The sequence below is a fragment of the Rana temporaria genome, chromosome 5 (genome assembly GCF_905171775.1).
Source record: "Rana temporaria chromosome 5, aRanTem1.1, whole genome shotgun sequence".
Classification (NCBI taxonomy): Eukaryota; Metazoa; Chordata; class Amphibia; order Anura; family Ranidae; genus Rana; species Rana temporaria.
Window position 1 is genome coordinate 68,487,741 of NC_053493.1, and position 18,448 is coordinate 68,506,188.

The 18,448-nt window shown below is 44.8% G+C and overlaps 1 protein-coding gene across 7 annotated transcripts in view; it reads left to right on the plus strand.

Moving 5' to 3' along the window:
* The first annotated feature begins 4,492 nt into the window (after positions 1-4,492).
* The window catches only part of DIP2C (disco interacting protein 2 homolog C), a 612,079-nt gene continuing 598,123 nt past the window's right edge, over positions 4,493-18,448 (plus strand). For all 7 annotated transcript variants that reach the window (XM_040352676.1, XM_040352677.1, XM_040352682.1 and 4 more), the window contains exon 1: positions 4,493-4,603. In XM_040352676.1, coding sequence (XP_040208610.1) covers positions 4,519-4,603 — 85 coding nt within the window. In that variant the 5' untranslated portion in view covers positions 4,493-4,518. The remainder of the gene's footprint in view (positions 4,604-18,448) is intronic.

The window sequence follows — 18,448 nt, forward strand, 5'->3', positions numbered from 1 at the left end:
ATAGTGGCCCCCCTCATGGAGGTCGGCATGTCAGAGGTCTCAAAGATGGAATTGTACAACTTTGGTAACTGAGGTATCAATAATTCTGAGTAGGAGGAGTAGAACTCCACCGGTAGGCCATCCGAGCCCAGGGCCTTGGAAGTGGGAAACTCTGTTATGGCGTGCGCGATTTCTTCAAGTGTCAGGGGCTCCTCAAGCTCCTTGGCCTGGGCCTCAGTCAGCTGGGGGATTTGTATCTCCGTCAGGAAGGATTCCATCACAGAGAGGTCATCCGACACCGTGGTAGCATATGTTTATAGCCATCTTTAGTCACTCAGTCACAAGTTGGGTATAGTGGTAGGTGTGTATGGCCATCACAAATCTTTTGTTCACTGGTTGGATATGGTGGTAGGTGTGTATAGCCATATTTAGTCTCTTGGTCACTGGTTGGATATGGCGTTAGGTGGTTACAGCCATCTTTAGTCTCTCGATCATTGGTTCGATATGGTGGTGGGTGTGTATGGCCATCTCTAGTGTCTTGTTCACTTGTTGGAAATTGTCGTAGGTGTGTACGGCCATCTTGGTCACTGGCTTGATATGGTGGTAGGTGGTTATGGCCATCTTTCATCTCGCAGTCGTTGGTTTGCTATGGTGGTAGGGGTATATGGCCATCTTTAGTCTCTCATCACTGGTTGGATATGGTGGTAGTTGTGTACGTTCATCTTTTTCTTTTTCTGCATTTTTTTATTTAGCATATCCAAAATTATACATACAGGATATTGGGTAGATATTACATCATGTATAGGCATCAATGAATTCCACGGTGATCCAGATAATAATGTAACCATCAGCAGTTTGTGTATGGTCATCTTTAGTCTCTCAGTCACTGGTTTGATATGGTGATAGGTGTTTTTCCCGCCCTGTTTAGTCTCTTGGTCACTGGTTGGCTATGGTGTAGGTGTGTACGACCATCTTTAGTCTCTTGGTCACTGGTTGGATATGGTGGTAGGTGTTTACCGCCATGTTTAGGCTCTTGGTCTCTGGTTGGATATGGTGGAAGGTGTTTACCACCATGTTTAGTCTCTCAGTCACTGGTTAGATATGGTGGTAGGTGTTTACCGCCATGTTTAGTCTCTTGATCACTGGTTGGATATGGTGGTAGGTATTTACCACCATGTTTAGGCTCTCAGTCACTGGTTGTTTATGATGGTAGGTGTTTACCGCCATGTTTAGGCTCTTGGTCACTGGTTGGATATGGTGTAGATGTGTACAGCCAGCTTTAGTCTCTTGGTCACTAGTTGGATATGGTGTAGGTGTGTATGGCTATCTTTAGTCTTTTGGTCACTGGTTGGATATGATGTAGGTGTGTACGGCCAACTTTACTCTCTTGGTCACTGGTTGGATATGGTGTAGGTGTGTACGGCCATCTTCAGTCTCTTGATCACTGGTTGGATATGGTGTAGGTCTATACGGCCATCTTTAGTCTCTTGATCACTGGTTGGATATGATGGTAGGTGTGTACGACCATCTTTAGTCTCTTGATCACTGGTTGGATATGGTATAGGTGTGTACGGTCATCTTTAGTCTCTTGATCACTGGTTGGATAGGGTGGTGTTTACCACCATGTTTAGACTCTTGGTCACTGGTTGGATATGGTGTAGATGTGTACAGCCAGCTTTAGTCTCTTGATCACTGGTTGGATATGGTGGTAGGTGTGCACGGCCATCTTTAGTCTATTGGTCACTAGTTGGATATGGTGTAGGTGTGTATGGCCATCTTTAGTCTTTTGGTCACTGGTTGGATATGATGTAGGTGTGTACGGCCAACTTTACTCTCTTGGTCACTGGTTGGATATGGTGTAGGTGTGTAAGGCCATCTTCAGTCTCTTGATCACTGGTTGGATATGGTGTAGGTCTATACGGCCATCTTTAGTCTCTTGATCACTGGTTGGATATGATGGTAGGTGTGTACGACCATCTTTAGTCTCTTGATCACTGGTTGGATATGGTATAGGTGTGTACGGTCATCTTTAGTCTCTTGATCACTGGTTGGATAGGGTGGTGTTTACCACCATGTTTAGACTCTTGGTCACTGGTTGGATATGGTGGTAGGTGTTTACCGCCATGCTTAGTCTCTTGGTCACTGGTTGGATATGGTGGTAGATGTCTACCGCCATGTTTAGTCTCAAATCTCTGCAGAGTATATACGGCAGGCCCTTACTTTCAAACCATCCAACTTACAAACGACTCCTACTTGCAAACAGAAGGAGACAACAGGAAGTGAGAGGAAATCTGGTTGGATATGGTGGTAGGTGTTTACCGCCATGCTTAGTCTCTTGGTCACTGGTTGGATATAGTGGTAGGTGTTTACCACCATGTTTAGGCTTTTGGTCACTGATTGGATATGGTGGTAGGTGTGTACGGCCATCTTTAGTCTCTTAATCACTGGTTGGATATGGTGTAGGTGTGTGTACGGCCATCTTTAGTCTCTTGGTCACTGGTTGGATATGATGGTAGGTGTTTACCGCCATGTTTAGGCTCTTGGTCAATGGTTGGATATGGTGGTTGGTGTTTAGCTTTTACTTCTACTGATTGGTCCAAACGATTACTCATGTTCCACTGACGATGCTGGATACCTGCTGTATTCATTTTTAAAGCCTGTTTTTAACTCCTAATGTGTGAGTATAACCATTGATTTTATTATTTGAATAAATATTTTTTATCAGTATCACACGAGGTCGGTGCGCCCTCCGCTCTTTTTCTTCTCTTTTATAGTTTTATGAATACCCACGATTCTGAGGAGGGCTGCAAGACTCTAGATGATAACTTTTAATCGAACTGCACCACTGTATAGCATTTCCTTTTAAAATATCAGAGCGCAGGAGACTTGTTCTTGTATGGTTGGTGTTTACCGCCATGTTTAGTCTCTTGGTCACTGGTTGGATATGGTGGTAGGTGTTTACCACCATGTTCAGACTCTTGGTCACTGGTTGGATATGGTGGTAGGTGTTTACTGCCATGTTTAGTCTCTTGGTCACTGGTTGGATATGGTGTAGGTGTGTACCGCCATGTTTAGTCTCTTGGTTACTGGTTGGATATGGTGGTAGGTGTTTACCACCATGTTTAGTCTCTTGGTCACTGGTTGGATATGGTGGTAGGTGTTTACCACCATGTTCAGACTCTTGGTCACTGGTTGGATATGGTGGTAGGTGTTTACCACCATGTTCAGACTCTTGGTCACTGGTTGGATATGGTGGTAGGTGTTTACCACCATGTTCAGACTCTTGGTCACTGGTTGGATATGGTGGTAGGTGTTTACCGCCATGTTTAGTCTCTTGGTCACTGGTTGGATATGGTGGTAGGTGTTTACCACCATGTTCAGACTCTTGGTCACTGGTTGGATATGGTGGTAGGTGTTTACTGCCATGTTTAGTCTCTTGGTCACTGGTTGGATATGGTAGTAGGTGTGTACGGCCATCTTTAGTCTCTTGGTCACTGGTTGGATCGGGTGGTAGGTGTGTGCGGCCATCTTTAGTCTCTTGGTCACTGGTTTGATATGGTGGTAGGTGTGTGCGGCCATCTTTAGTCTCTTGGTCACTGGTTGGATATGGTGATAGGTGTTTACGGCCATCTTTAGTCTCTTGGTCACTGGTTGGATATGGTGGTAGGTGTTTACCTCCACGTTTAGTCTCTTGGTCACTGGTTGGATATGGTGGTAGGTGTTTACCGCCATGTTTAGTCTCTTGGTCACTGGTTGGATATGGTGGTAGGTGTTTACCGCCATGTTTAGGCTCTCAGTGGTTGGTTGAATATTGCTTGTTACAGAACAACATTTAATAAATAGGGGTCCATTGTTCTGAGTTTCCCCCGCCATCCAGACATTTCCTGTGAGATACAAACACCACAAGGTGGAAGGTCTTGGAGGGGGATAGATGAAGGAGATGAAATGTGACATTTCCACTTGTTCACACTCGGTGATGTCAAATGTGGGTCACATGACCGCCTTATCCACGTGGGAGCAGCACCAATGGCAAGCTGCACATATGGCTTGGCTGGGAAAATGATGCAGCAAAGCATGCAGTGAGAGTGCCCAGGGAGGGGGGCAGAGAGTGCAGCCAGCTGCATGAGGAGCGGGTAGTGCAGTGCCGGGGCTCTGCGTCTTTAAGGTGTCAGTGTGTGTGGATGAGAGCGGGCCCCTCCCTCCCTGCCTCCCCGCTGGAGAAGAGAGCAGCACAGCTAGCAGAATGATCTGCAGACCTGCCAGGGTGGGCTGCCCGTCTGCTTTGTGATCCCCGGCCTGATGTACCGCACACCCCGCTGACACACTCATAGCAAAGGGGTGCACGGGGCTGGACATACCGATCGGTGCGCATCGATCGCTGATCACAGGAGGAGGAGGATAGGAAGAAATCAGTGCAATATATAATAACCCCCCATGCCTGGCTGAGGAGACCTTGACAAAGGCAGAGCTGGGGGGAGACTGAGTGCTGCGATTGCTTTTTGCACCCCCCCCCCCCCCCCCAACATCTAGCACTGGGCAATGGCGGATCGCAGCCTGGACACCGTGTCCCTTCCCCTGGAGGTGAGAGCCAGGCTGGCCGAGCTGGAGCTGGAGCTGTCTGAAGGTAAGAAACATGGAGTATGCATGCCCAGCCCTGTGTGTGCCCTCTGATCGGCTGAAGAGGGGCCCCTCCATTGCACCCTGGATGGAAGAAGGGGGGGGGGGTGCTGATGTCAGCCCATTATCTAAGCAAATGCATCCTTAATCCTGCCCCCCAATCCGATAATAACCCTTTCACTCCAGGGTGCTAATAGGCTCACCTCTGGCATGCAGAGGGTTAATATCTTAATGTGTGCTGGAGCTGTCATTAGGGCCTCTTTGACCATTGAAGGGTTAATGCTGTCATCCTGGTTCCCCCTCCCCTCCCCTTTATACATGCAGTAATAGGGATGGATGGGCACTGTAGTCTTGGAATCATACCCCCCCAATCTAATCTTAACCCTTGCAGTCTGATGGCCCTGGGGTGTGTGTAGGCTTCTTCATGGCACGCTGAGGGTTAATGACTCAGTGTGTGCTGGAGCTGTCATCAGGGCCTCGCTCTCACGCTTTGACTGTTCAAGGGTTAAAGCTGTCATCCTGATTTCCCTCCCCCCTCCCCTTCTGCCATGCAGTAGTAGTAATCAATGGGTGCTGTAGTCATGCCCCCCCTAGTGCCCAGGGTCTCTGAGTCATGCCCACCCCCAGCGTGCCCAGGGTCCCTGCTCTTTTGTGGGGGAGGGGGGGAGAGGGAGGCAGCAGCTGGATTGCATTTGTTGAGATGCAGTCCGCTGACACTTGTGTTGCATTTAGCCTGGCATGTCAGTGCTGGGGGAGATAAGAGATGTGGAAAATAGTCCCTGCCTAAAAATATCATTTACAGGCGGCACAATGTGTCCAGGATCACCCACAGCCGCTCTTATCTGTGGCATGCTCCTCGCTATCCTGATTTTCTTTTGTGTGCATCCTTCCCTTTTTTTGTGTTTTATCTGTTAATCCAAACTGGTGAAACCTTCGCAGCTTACTTGTGACAAATTGTGGAACAATGGCATTTAGGACCCCCCCTCTTTGTATTGAACGTTGGCACAATAAGTTATTAGTCGTATCGCCATTCTTGACACAGCAATCTGTACATTTTCTTAAAAAAAAAATTAAATGAAGGGAATAAATAACGATCAGAAATAATCCGCCTATAAAGTCACATTTGTTTACTGTCTGGAATCAATCTCAATTACAACATTGCCTGTCTATAGCAAAAGGGATTGAAAAGTATTGCTGGCATCACCATGGCAACCCTGCTTCCAGCATCTCCATCCAGAGAGAAGCCATCTTTAAATAGTCTAACACCAACCTGTTCATCGGGGAGGCTGTGCGCGGGTCTCTTCCTGCAGATTACTGAAGGTGAAAACTACGCATGGTGAAAGGTTAACCCTTTCATGAACCGTCGTACAGATCTTCTGGGAATGCTGGAATTAGCGTTGATGTAAATTATTTTCCTGTTGTACAATATAATATGTTTTAATCCAACATATTACAGTGTGCCAGGATTAATCAAGTGAACAATGACACCAGGTGCCATGGAATGTCCTTTTGGGAACAAAAAAAAAACATGAAGGCAAAATGTTATAATTTGTTTATTTTTTAGATTCTGTCCAATTATTATTCTTATTATAATATATAAATTATATATAATAAAAAAAATATATATACATTGTTCGTTGAATTGTAGCAAAACAATGGAACAACATTGTGCACTGTTCGCTGTGGTGCCAATTTTTTTTTTTTTTTTTTAGGGATCTAACAGAAAAATCTGCATTTCTTTTGTCATAATATTTAATTGAAGGGAAGATAGCAAAACAATGGAAAACATTATGCAATAGAGAGGCTCTGTGGCCTGCGTTGTCATTCTTAATGCGTCCATGCTTTTGGAATTGAGAAGCGGATTAAAGGGGTGGGCATGCTGCCTGTGCAGCTGCAGAGGGGCCAGGCAGAAAGGAGGGGGCCATGTGGAGGGGTGCAAGGGAAGGGCATGGGTACCAAGAGGTCAGGATGGGGGAGAACCTTCCTTTTTGCTACTGCTGATTATCACTGATAGGGAAAATGACGCTAACTGGGAAGTTTAATTTGGAATGCATGGCATGGGATTGGGTCCATTGATAATGATGTTTTGAAGCCACTGATGAGGGCATAATCGGTAAGATGTGGCAAATCACAACAAATGAGCGGTAAACGTTTAGCTTCATCTGTATTGCAGATACCCTGTTAGGTCATGAAAAGGAAGCAAACTTTGGCCTAGTGGTGCCAGGGCAAGAGGATATGTACACTGATAAGCATGAAAGGGGGTCCACACTGTTTCAGGACCCTTGGTGGTTTATCCTGATGAGCATGAAAGGGGGTCCACACTGTTTCAGGACCCTTGGTGGTTTATCCTGCCTTTTTTTTTTTTTTGGTGGTATGCTTCTGTACCTTTCCTGTCTGCTCCCTGGGTCAGATTGATAGACCACACTGATGTTGATAGTCCTTATTGAACTTGTAGCTAGATTCCACCATAACCTTTCCCTAAGCCAGTGTTTTGCAACCAGGGTGCCCTCAGGGACCCAATTTGCCCCCCTGGATCAGCTCCATGAGTTGCAATGGTGCCAGTGGGCTGGCCACCAGCACCATAACAACCAATGACACTCTAAGGCCAGAACTCATGGTGATGGAGGCCAGCTTGATCGCACCATGGCAATGTGTGCTCTCTTCCAGGGTGTGCAGGGGGCATGGAGAGCCACCCCCAGCTTTCAAGAGAAGACAGAATGCCACCTTCTCCAGACCTCTTTCACCTCTTGCCCTCCGCCATGCTGTTGGAGCCAAAAGGTAGGGCCCTGATGTGAAGTGGGTACTGTGATTGGGGGAGGCTCTGTGGTGATGGGGAGACTTGTGTATGGAGGTGATTCTGACATGAATTAGGAGGGGGGGGGGGGGACTGGGTGCCTAGAGATTTAGCATATTTTTAAAGGCTGCTGCAAATTATGAAAGCTTGATAAACACTGCTCTACCCTACAACATGGCCACCATACATTTTATGGTGATAGGTACACTTTAACCAGTCAGGTTTTGCATTTTATGGGCCTCTGTGAAAGAATGTTGTGCTTCAGTTTCAAAATAGCATGTGGGAAAATCAACGTGTTTAATAAATTATAATACAGGCTTGATGAATCCAACCTAAAATGCATGAAATCAGGCTGAGTGATGGAAATGTATAAATAATTCAGTGAGGAAGATGGAAAAATGTGGAGCCTCATTGATAAAATGCTGCTGGTATTCATCACGTTGTGTGGTACTGGAATATAGGCCTAAGGTGTGCCGGCACCATTGTGTGAGGAATGGCGCCAGTCAGAGTGGCTGCCCTTGCTGTTGGATCTTGTGTTTAGGGCATGCTTGGTCCAATACAGCTGCTTTGCGATGTCAATAAATAAGTTGCTGCATTACACGTCATAATAATATCCCAAATGCATACTGCAGGTTTATTGGTCGATTTTTAAAATAGAAGGGATTTTTTTAAATTAAATTTGCCACATCTTTGTGTAAAAACCATGCAGTAAGTGCTGTCTGTGATACTTTTTTTTTTTTTTTTTTTATCTGCACTTACTATATTTTCAGGACAAGATTTTGGGGCCTACTTACTACTGATAAGGTCCAAGCAGTAGGCCATACCAGTAGAAGTAGTAGGTAGGCCCCAAAATCTTGTCCTGAAAATGTAACTGGTATTGCAGATAAAAAAGCACCAAGGATGGTACTCAACTGTATTGTAAATGCGCCAACATGGCTGCAATTACCATAAAAAAAAATAATAATAATTCGAATGGTCAGTGGGTTCAAATCGTTGTTCATTTTTGACCGTGGTGATGAGCAAATTCAAAGTAGCAGGATGAAAGATTTTTTTTTTCTTGAATTAAACTGTAGGTGTGAATGTGATTTACCGTACTTTGGGAAAAATTGTATATATTATAATGAACCCTGTTTAATACATGTGGAATTCAAATGGCAAGACAAAATATATTAGGGCTTTCGAATTAAAATAATTGACTCATTGATGGTAATAAAGAATGTTCTGATGAACTATTTTTCTGCAAACGTTCGACTGAAAATCTAATCCTGTATGGCCTCTTTAAGTTGTGATCTCCTACAGAAATGTATTTGGAGTTGTAATACAGTGACGGTAGCATACCATAATACTCAGATAAGCACTGTTTGCTTCAATTTAGTGCTGTAAACCAGGGGGTCTCCAAACTCCGCAGGCCGTTTGTGGCACTTGGGGCACAATCCCTCTCACTGACACCAAAGATGGGGCATTATTCCTCTCACTGACACCAAAGATGGGGCATTATTCCTCTCACTGACACCAAAGATGGGGCATTATTCCTCTCACTGACACCAAAGATGGGGCATTATTCCTCTCACTGACACCAAAGATGGGGCATTATTCCTCTCACTGACACCAAAGATGGGGCATTATTCCTCTCACTGACACCAAAGATGGGGCATTATTCCTCTCACTGACACCAAAGATGGGGCATTATTCCTCCCACTGACAACAGAGATGGGGAAATAATTCTCCCACCGACAGTAATAATGAGGCACTATTTCTCCCACTGACACCACGGATGCTTTTTTTTTTTTTTTTTTTTAAACTCCCATTGACCACCAAGCCTACGACATTGCTTACTCCCACTGATGCCAGGGCAATTTCCACTCCTAATTGGCCACAGTCCAGCCCCCCTAAGGTTTAAAGGGCAGGGGTAGACCTCTGCTCTAAACCATGGTATCCTCATAGTAAATAACTCTTCCTAAAGGACACCAAAGGGAGACTGCCATTGCTAACCTGCTTATGACAATGCTGGCTTCCTGCAACAAGTATGGAGCTAATTATTCTGAATTCATTGGCCCAGATTCACGTAGATCGGCGCATCTTTAGAGCGGCGTAGCGCATCTCATATGCGCTACGCCGACGTAACATAGAGAGGCAACAACGGTATTCACAAAGCACTTGCTCACTTTTTTGTGCCGGCGTAACGTAAATTGGCCGGCGTAAGCCCGCCTAATTCAAAGTAGGAAGGTAGTGGGCGTGATCTATTAAAATGAAGGACCGAACGGCGCATGCGCGCGCATGCTCAGAATCACATCACATCGCATATACTCCCTAAGATACGACGGCTCAATGCCTATGACGTGAACGTAACCTACGCCCAGCCCCATTCACGTACGACTTACGTAAAATACGACGGCTGTTCCGTCGTCCATACCCTAACATGACTTACACCTGCTTTATGTGGCTTAACTTTACGCCGGACGTACGCCTTCCGTAAACGGCGTAGATTACTGCGACGGGCGTAAGTACGTTTGTGAATCGGCGTATCTTGCTCATTTACATATTCAATGCATAAAACAATGGAAGCGCCCCTTGCGGCCAGCGTAAATATGCGCCCAAGATACGACGACGTAGGAGACTTACGTCGGTCGGATGGAGCCAAAATTCAGGCGTATCTTTTTTTCAAGAATCGGGCGCAGAGATACAATGGCGCATCTGAGCTCTTACGCGGCGTATATAAAGATACATCGGCGTAAGTGCTTTAAGAATTCGGGCCATTATTTCTATGTTTGCTTCAGCTCAGAGACTCAGAAAATACTGACCTGGAAGTGTCACCATGACAGCCATGCAGTAGGCATTTTCAGAAGAAGCCAGCAATGACTGCCACCTATTTATTTCATGACATGCTCTCAGTAAATTATGGGCTGCCATACACAGCTTGAATTTTGGGCAATTTGTGCTGAATCACCAGAAATTCAAGCAGTGGGTTCCCATGTGGGCATCACCCAGCTCTAAAAAATTTGATTTGGGCCCCTTTCACACTACTGCGACTTCAAAGTTGCACGATTTTGGCGCGATTTCAGGGAGACTTAAGGTCTATGAACCTGGACTTGCATCAAAGTTGGCCTTAAAGTGGTTGTAAACCCACTTTTTTGACTTTTGCCTATAGGTAAGCCTATAATAAGGCTTACCTGTAGGTATAAAGAATATCTCCTAAACCTATACGGTTTAGGAGATATTCCCCTCGCAATGCGCCGCTGATTGCAGCGACCCATGCCGGAAAGGAAATCTCCCGCGCGCATGAGCGGGAGTGACGTCATCGCCGCTCCAGCCAATCACAGCGCTGGAGCGCCGATACCCGGAAGACACGCTCGGCTCGGCGTGGACCAGGTAAGTTCCCTACCTCGTTCCGAGGTAAGTATTTCATAATGAGCTAATATGTGGTGCATACTAGCTCATTATGGCTTTTTCCTTGCAGGTGTAAAAAAAAAAAAAAAAAAATTAATTATATGCGGGTTTACAACCGCTTTAAGTAGTGCAGGGATTAATTTGACGTCGGCACAACTTGAAGTCGTACTAATATGACTGGTTGTCATTGGAAATCATGGGGAACGATTGCTACTTTTCTACTTTGCAGTCCCAAATCGTGGGACAAGTCGTACAAGTGTGAAATGGGATCGTGTGTACGCGGCATGAAAGTGCTGATTGCAGTATGTGTGCCATGGTGGGACAAGTGGTCTTCACCCCCAGCACAGGTATGATATCACCTCTGGGCTCCAGATCTTGGTTGTTGGACATCCTAACATTCTGCACTTGTCATCAGTTGTTTCTTGTCTGGTCACAGGGAGAGGAGAAGCTGATTTGTACTCCAGCAGTCTGTATGGATGTCTCTGTAAAATTGTGACTTGTTTCCAGTGTTAATAATAGCAAAGAGATCATCAGGCTGGTATGTCTTCCTAGAAAAGTTGGCAAGCCTTGTGGTATGGAGAAGCAGTAGTGGGGCTAACGGTGGTTCTTTGACTAAATCTCTGAAAATCCTGAATTGGGGGGGAAACCCTGTACTCTTTTTCACACACATGCTCTTGTGCTTGTTTTCATGCATTTAGGGTGCACCCAGATAAAGTGTATTTAAAGCGGAACTCCCGCTGATCGGAACCCCCCACCCCCCTCCGTTGTCACATTTGACACCTTTCAGGGGGGAGGGGGGTGCAGATACCTGTCTAAAGACAGGTATTTGCACCCACTTCCGGCCACACAGTCTCGGGCAGACTGCGGGCATGACATCACCTCCCCCACCCGTTGTGTTCTGGGAACACTCGTCTCCCAGTACACAGCGGGAGCCAATCGGCAGGCGTAGCGCGACTCGCGCATGCGCTGTAGGAAACTGGGCAGTGAAGCCCGGAGCGCTTCACTTCCTGGTTCCCTCATTGAGGATGGCGGGGGGCAGCAGAGTGACGAGCGATCGCTCATCCTCTGCTGCGGACGGCGCTGGACTACAGGACAGGTAAGTGTCCTAATAATAAAAGTCAGCAGCTGCAGTATTTGTAGCTGCTGGCTTTTAATATTTTTTTTCAGCGGACATCCGCTTTAAAGCAAAAAAACGTTAATTTAGTTTAGAACAGAGTAGGGGATAGTTAAAACTCCTATCAGAGTTCTATGTATCTTTTACTTCCTGTCCCACAGACACAACAGGAAGTGAGAAGAAATCCATCTCTGAAGTAAGGAAAATCCCCTCTTTGTCCACTTTGTTCCTCTTATTGTGACAGCTCAGGATTTAGAATTTTCAGTCACTTTTAACCACTTGACCTCCGGAGAATTCCCCCCCCCCCCCTTTTTCTGACCAGGCCATTTTTTTTTGTGATACGGCACTGCGTTACTTTAACTGACAATTGCGTGGTCATGCAACACTATTTCTTTTTTGTACTATAAACAAAAACATTTTTTTACTTTTTGCCATACAATGTATCCAATGAAAAATAAAAAAAATCTAATTTCTTCGTAATTTTAGGCCACTATGTATTCTGCTACATATTTTTGGTCAAATTCCCAATAAGCGTATATTGATTGGTTTGCGCAAAAGTTATAGCGTCTACAAACTATGGTGTGTATATACCGGGATTTTATTTTATACTAGTATTGGCGGCGATCTTCAACTTTTAGTGGGACTGTGATATTGCGGCAGACAATTGGACACTTAACTGACTCTATTAATACTTGGTGGGAACCAGTGACCTTGGTACAGTGATCAGTGCTAAAAAATATGCATGGTCACTGTAGATAAGACCTACCCTGATTTTCGGAAAGGGCTGCAATATAAGCCCATACACATCTAGTGTGATCAAAGGGTTAAATGTATGCCTAGACAGTGTATTGTGTGAGGTGCTTTTACTAAGGGAAGTGATGGATTTTCTTTTCATGCTTTGCAGGGAAAGAAAATCCATCACTTCCCCCCTGTCAGAAGGCCGCTCTGTCTTGTTTCTGTGTGTTCTATGCAGGTCGCAATGAAATTGGTAAAAAGTAGTACAGGAGCCTTTTTTATACTTGCTGTGACATGAGTCACGGAGATATGAACTGTTCCATTGCCGGTGATCTGCCGATATGGTTCCGGCTAACGTGAAAGTTCCTGCGCAGGCGCAATCTGTTCTGCCGATATGGGTTCCGGCTAACGAGAAAGTTCCTTTAAGGACTGCGCAGGCGCAAACTTGCCAAAGGAAATCTCCGAACCTCGGCCGGCATCCAGGGCGACGTGGATTTTGAGGAAAGTGGCCAGTCGGCCTCACGTCCTCGCTTCGCTCGGACGCCTCACTCCGCTCGCTCGGCCTCCTGGCTCTTTTTTTTTTTTTTTTTTTTTTTTTTTTTACATCCTCCATTCCACATGGGTGTTAAAGAATGAGCCTGGATGCCGGGCGAGGTTCGGAGATTTCCGTTGGGAAGTTTGCGCCTGCGCAGTCCTTGAAGGATCTTTCACGTTAGGGGAACCTTCAGGACAAGTCACCGGCAGTGGGATGCGACTTGGAACTGTCAAAGTACATGACAAGTCACACTGGCTAAATCTGGACCTTAAAAAAATAAGGTGGTTGTGTTATCAACATGTTGATGTGCATCTATTTTTCTGATTTGGGACTTCAGAAAATCCTGCTTCTGAAAACTTTCTGTTGATGTGCTGGTTTTCTCTTCTCTTCATTGCAGCAATAAAAAGTTGATAGAGGTTCTACCCCTTCTCTGTACAGTGGGGAAAATAATTATTTGATCCCCTGCGGATTTTGCAAGTTTGCCCACTTACAAAGAAATTAAGGGTCTATAATTTTGATCATAGGTGTATTTTAAATGATAGAGACAGAATATCAACCAAAAATCCAGAAAAAACACATAAAACAAATGTTATAAATTTTAAGTTGCAGTTCAGTGAGTAAAATAAGTATTTTGATCCCAAAGTATTTGTACCTCTGCTAAAGGTACAGGGCCCACGTTGTCGCATTGGGAGGCAAAGGGATGGGGGCCATGTATTTGTAAAATCTTGGATGAGAACCGTCTTCCCTCGCAGCCTCGGCCATAGGAAAGTCCTCGGCTTCGGCCTAGCTTGCTGATGTGACAGAACACCTCTGATTTTCACATTTAGTTAAATGTGAAAATCAGAGCTGTTCTTTCACATTAGCAAGCATGTAAGGTCAGCAAGTTTGCTGCTGCTTTTAAAATGTAATATGTAAACAGTCCATCAGATTTACATATACTGTATTTAACCACTTAAGACCCGGACCAAAATGCAGCTAAAGGACCAGGCCCCTTTTTGCGATTCGACACTGCGCCGCTTTAAATGACAATCTCGCGGTCGCGCGACGTGGCTCCCAAACAAAATTGGCGTCCTTTTTTTTCCCACAAATAGAGCTTTCTTTTGGTGGTATTTGATCACCTCTGCGGTTTTTATTTTTTGCGCTATAAACAAAAATAGAGCGACAATTTTGAAAAAAATTCAATATTTTTTACTTGTTGCTGTAATATCCCCCAAAAATATATAACAAAATTTTTTTCCCTCAGTTTAGGCTGATACGTATTCTTCTACCTATTTTTGGGAAAATAAATCGCAATAAGCATTTATAGATTGGTTTGCTCAAAATTTATAGCGTTTACAAAATAGGGGATAGTTTTATGGCATTTTTATTAATATTTTTTTTTTACTAGTAATGGCGGCGATCAGCGATTTCTATTTTTTTTTTTTTTTTTTCGTGACTGCGACATTATGGCGGACACTTCGGACAATTTTGACACATTTTTGGGACCATTGTCATTTTCACAGCAAAAATTTTTAAAATGCATTGTTTACTGTGAAAATGACAATTGCAGTTTGGGAGTTAACCACTAGGGGGCGCTGATGGGGTTATGTGTGACCTCATCTGTGTTTCTAACTGTAGGGGGTGTGGCTGTAGGTATGACGTCATTGATTGTGATTCCCTAGATAAGGGAACACACGATCAATGACAGTGCCACAGTGAAGAACGGGGAAAGCTGTGTTTACACACAGCTCTCCCCGTTCTTCAGCTCCGCGGACCGATCGTGGGACTCCAGCGTCGATCGGGTCCGTGAGTCCCGCGGTCACGAAGCTTCGAACCGGGTCGTAGGTGCGTGCCGCGGGCGCGCGCCCGCGACCCTCGGCTGGGCATTATACAATCACGTACAGGTACGTGATTGTGCCCAGCTGTGCTATTCTGCCGACGTATATCGGCGTTAGGCGGTCCTTAAGTGGTTAAAGGAGTTGTAAAGGAAACATTTTTTTTTTTTTTTTGCGCAAATGACTGTTTACAGGGTATAGAGACATAATAGTTCACCCCCATTGAGAACGTCCCCTTGTGACGAAACGCGTTTGGGAGGCTACGCCAGTGACGTCACCACGCTCGGGAGGAGGGCTCCTGCATGCCGGCCGGCATTTACATTTTAAACACACGCTGTTTTTTATCTCTACTTGCTGTAAGTACAATACTTTTTATTAAAACTTGTTACCCAGTGGTATTACGCTATATGCGTCCTTTCTTTTATATAATTCCCTGCACTGGAGCGATTGATTCAAAAACGGTCGTGACGCTGTTGGTTTTTTCCTGTGATCCCTGGGGAACCCAAAGGCCGTGGCTGGGCTATAGCCAACTGCTCTGGTTACTTGCCATCTGGTAAGAGGCTCATTATTCTCGGTGGAGGGACTTCACGATATGTATACATGTCACCGGGTGATTGAAAGATCCATTATTACAGCACTAGCAACTTCCTAAGGAACTATTGTCTTTGAATATTACATCAGTAGCTTCTGCTTATGAGCATAAGGACTCTTTTGGACTTTCTGCTAATCTTTGTTTTTTAAGTAGAGGTTTATTGCTTATATTAGTTTGGCGCAGCTTTTTGTTTGTTTTTTATAATAGTTAACTGATTTATTTTAAAAACGATTTTCAGTTTCGTTTTTGCATGTTATCCTGCCTCTGTGCTGTATAGAGCCATAGAGAAGTGATGGTTTGGAAAACAAAACTAGAAGCTCCCAGTACTGTGGTCCTCAGGAAACAGACAACCAGGAAGTGTCCAGAACAGAGCAGAATTGCAGCAACATCAGAGCAAAAACGAACAATGAGGACATGAAACCAGGACTGCAGTAAGGTAAAGGAAGCTATTTAGCTAAAAAAAAAAATTCCTTTAGTGACCCTTTAAGCACAAATAGCTGGATTCAGGTATGCGGGCGCATCTTTGCGGCGGCGTAAGTTAGCTAGGCAAGTACTGTATTCACAAAGTACTTGCCTGCTAAGTTACGGCGGCGTAGCGTAAATGTGGCTGGCGTAAGCGAGCCTAATTCAAATTAGGCTGAGGGGGCGTGTTTTATGCTAATATGGGTTGACCTGACGTGATTGACGTTTTTTAGGAACGGCGCATGCGTCGTCTGTGTACATATCCCAGTGTGCATTGCGGCAAAGTATTGGTTTTAACGTGGACGTAAATTACGTCCAGCCCTATTCATGGACGACTTACGCAAACGACGTAACATTTTCAAATTTCGATGCGGGAACAACGGCCATACTTAACATTACTAGTCCAGCTATTTGATGGAATAACTATACGCCTGAAAATGCCTTACGTAAACGGCGTATCTGTACTGCGTAGGCCGGGCGTACGTTCGTGAATAGGCGTATCTAGTGATTTACATATTCTACGCCAAACTCAATGGAAGCGCCACCTAGCGGCCAGCCTAAATATTGCACCCTAAGATACGACGGCGCAAGCCGTCGTATCTTAGATAGGTTTAAGTGTATCTCTGTTTGAGCATACACTTAAACTTAGGACAGCGCAGATTCCGAGTTAGGTCGGCGTATCTACTGATACGCCGGCCTAACTCTTACTGAATCCAGCTAATAAGCTCCGTTTTGTGTTGAAAATCACTGTGAAATCTAAAACTCGGGTCGGTGTAACAAGATTTGTCTTTTTTTTTCTGATCCGAAAAATGATCCGATCCGAGGATCGATTCGATCTGTGAGTTTTTTTGATCCGTTGCACCCATAGTCCCAACTCTTCCCTATTATGTCCAAAACTGGGAAAAACACGTTTAGACTTTTCATACACTTTAAGGCAGCCCATAAAATTTGAATCTACTGATGGCGCACCTTCGGCCAATGACAGTCTGTTTTTTTTTCCTGTCTGGCTTGCTATGGGTTACTGCATTTTGCACTTTAGCTTTGTCTCATTGAATAGGTCTGATAATGTCTTTAAAGACAACTTGCTTGCTATCCGGTCGTGCAGAACACCCCTTGGGCATATGTAATAAGTCAAAAATCAATATGCAAAGTTAATTAACAACCAATAGGTGATTATCTTTTATCGGTTCAGATCTTTCACATGCTTACTTGCCCATAGCTACCATTCCTTTGCCTCCCACTGGAAAATATAAGCGAGAATAAAACTTGCTGCTTTGGACAAAAGTCCCCTTTCTTTTTGCACCGTCCTTGTAAAGTCAAAGCAGTCGTCTTCTCTGGCGGCATAAACTGAACGCTTGCGAAATCTAGAAAACCTGCCTCGCACTTTCAAAACGTTTACTCATGTCTTTTTATTTTTCTACTTCTTTAGAACGTGTGAGTGGCCACAGCCCAGTGACACCGGATCTTGGTAGGTGGTCAGACACACGGCACACTGGGGGCAGGATAACACGACCTCCAAGATGCCAATCAGTCAATGCTCACTGATGATGGGCACTCTACCACTGGCAGTGGTGATGTTTGCTTGTTCCAGTTACCTGTTATTTCTCCGGAGACATATTAATAAAATTATGGTCTCCACAGTAACGACTGCTGCACTGGACCGACTGGGCCACAGCTAAAGAAAAAAACACCAGGTCAGGGGTGTCCAAACTTTTGACCTTCTTTTGCGATATGGGAAACCATGCTAGAATAAAAAAAAAAAAATAGATGAAGGGATTATAATTTCAACTACATATGTGCCAGGTTTTTAACTGTCAGTAAATTCACGAACAGTTTGTAAAGTCCATTAGCTAGATTCAGAAAGACTCTACTGATACGCCAGCCTAAGTCTGAATCTGCGCCGACACTAATTTTAAGCGTATTCTGGTAACCAGATACGCTTAAATTAGGCTCAGATACGAGCGGCGTAAGTGTCTTACACCGTCGTATCCTAAAGTGTAATTTTTACTAAAAATTTTTTAGGCTGACCGCTAGGTGGCGCTTCCATTGCGGTCGGCGTAGAATATGTAAGTCACTAGATACGCCTATTCACGAACGTACGCCCGGCCGACGCAGTACAGATATGCCGTTTACCTAACGCATTATCAGGCCTAAAGTTATTCCATCAAATAGCTGAAATAGTAATGTTAAGTATGGCCATTGTTCCCGCGTCGAAATTCGAAAATTTTACGTAGTCCGTGAATAGGGATTTACGTCATTTACGTCCACGTCGAAACCAACCACCGCAATGCACACTGGGATATGTACACGGACGGCTCATGCGCAGTTCCAAAAAAAAGTCAATCACGTCAGGTCAACCCAAATTAGCATAAAACACGCCCCCTCAGCCTATTTTGAATTAGGCGCGCTTGCGCCCGCC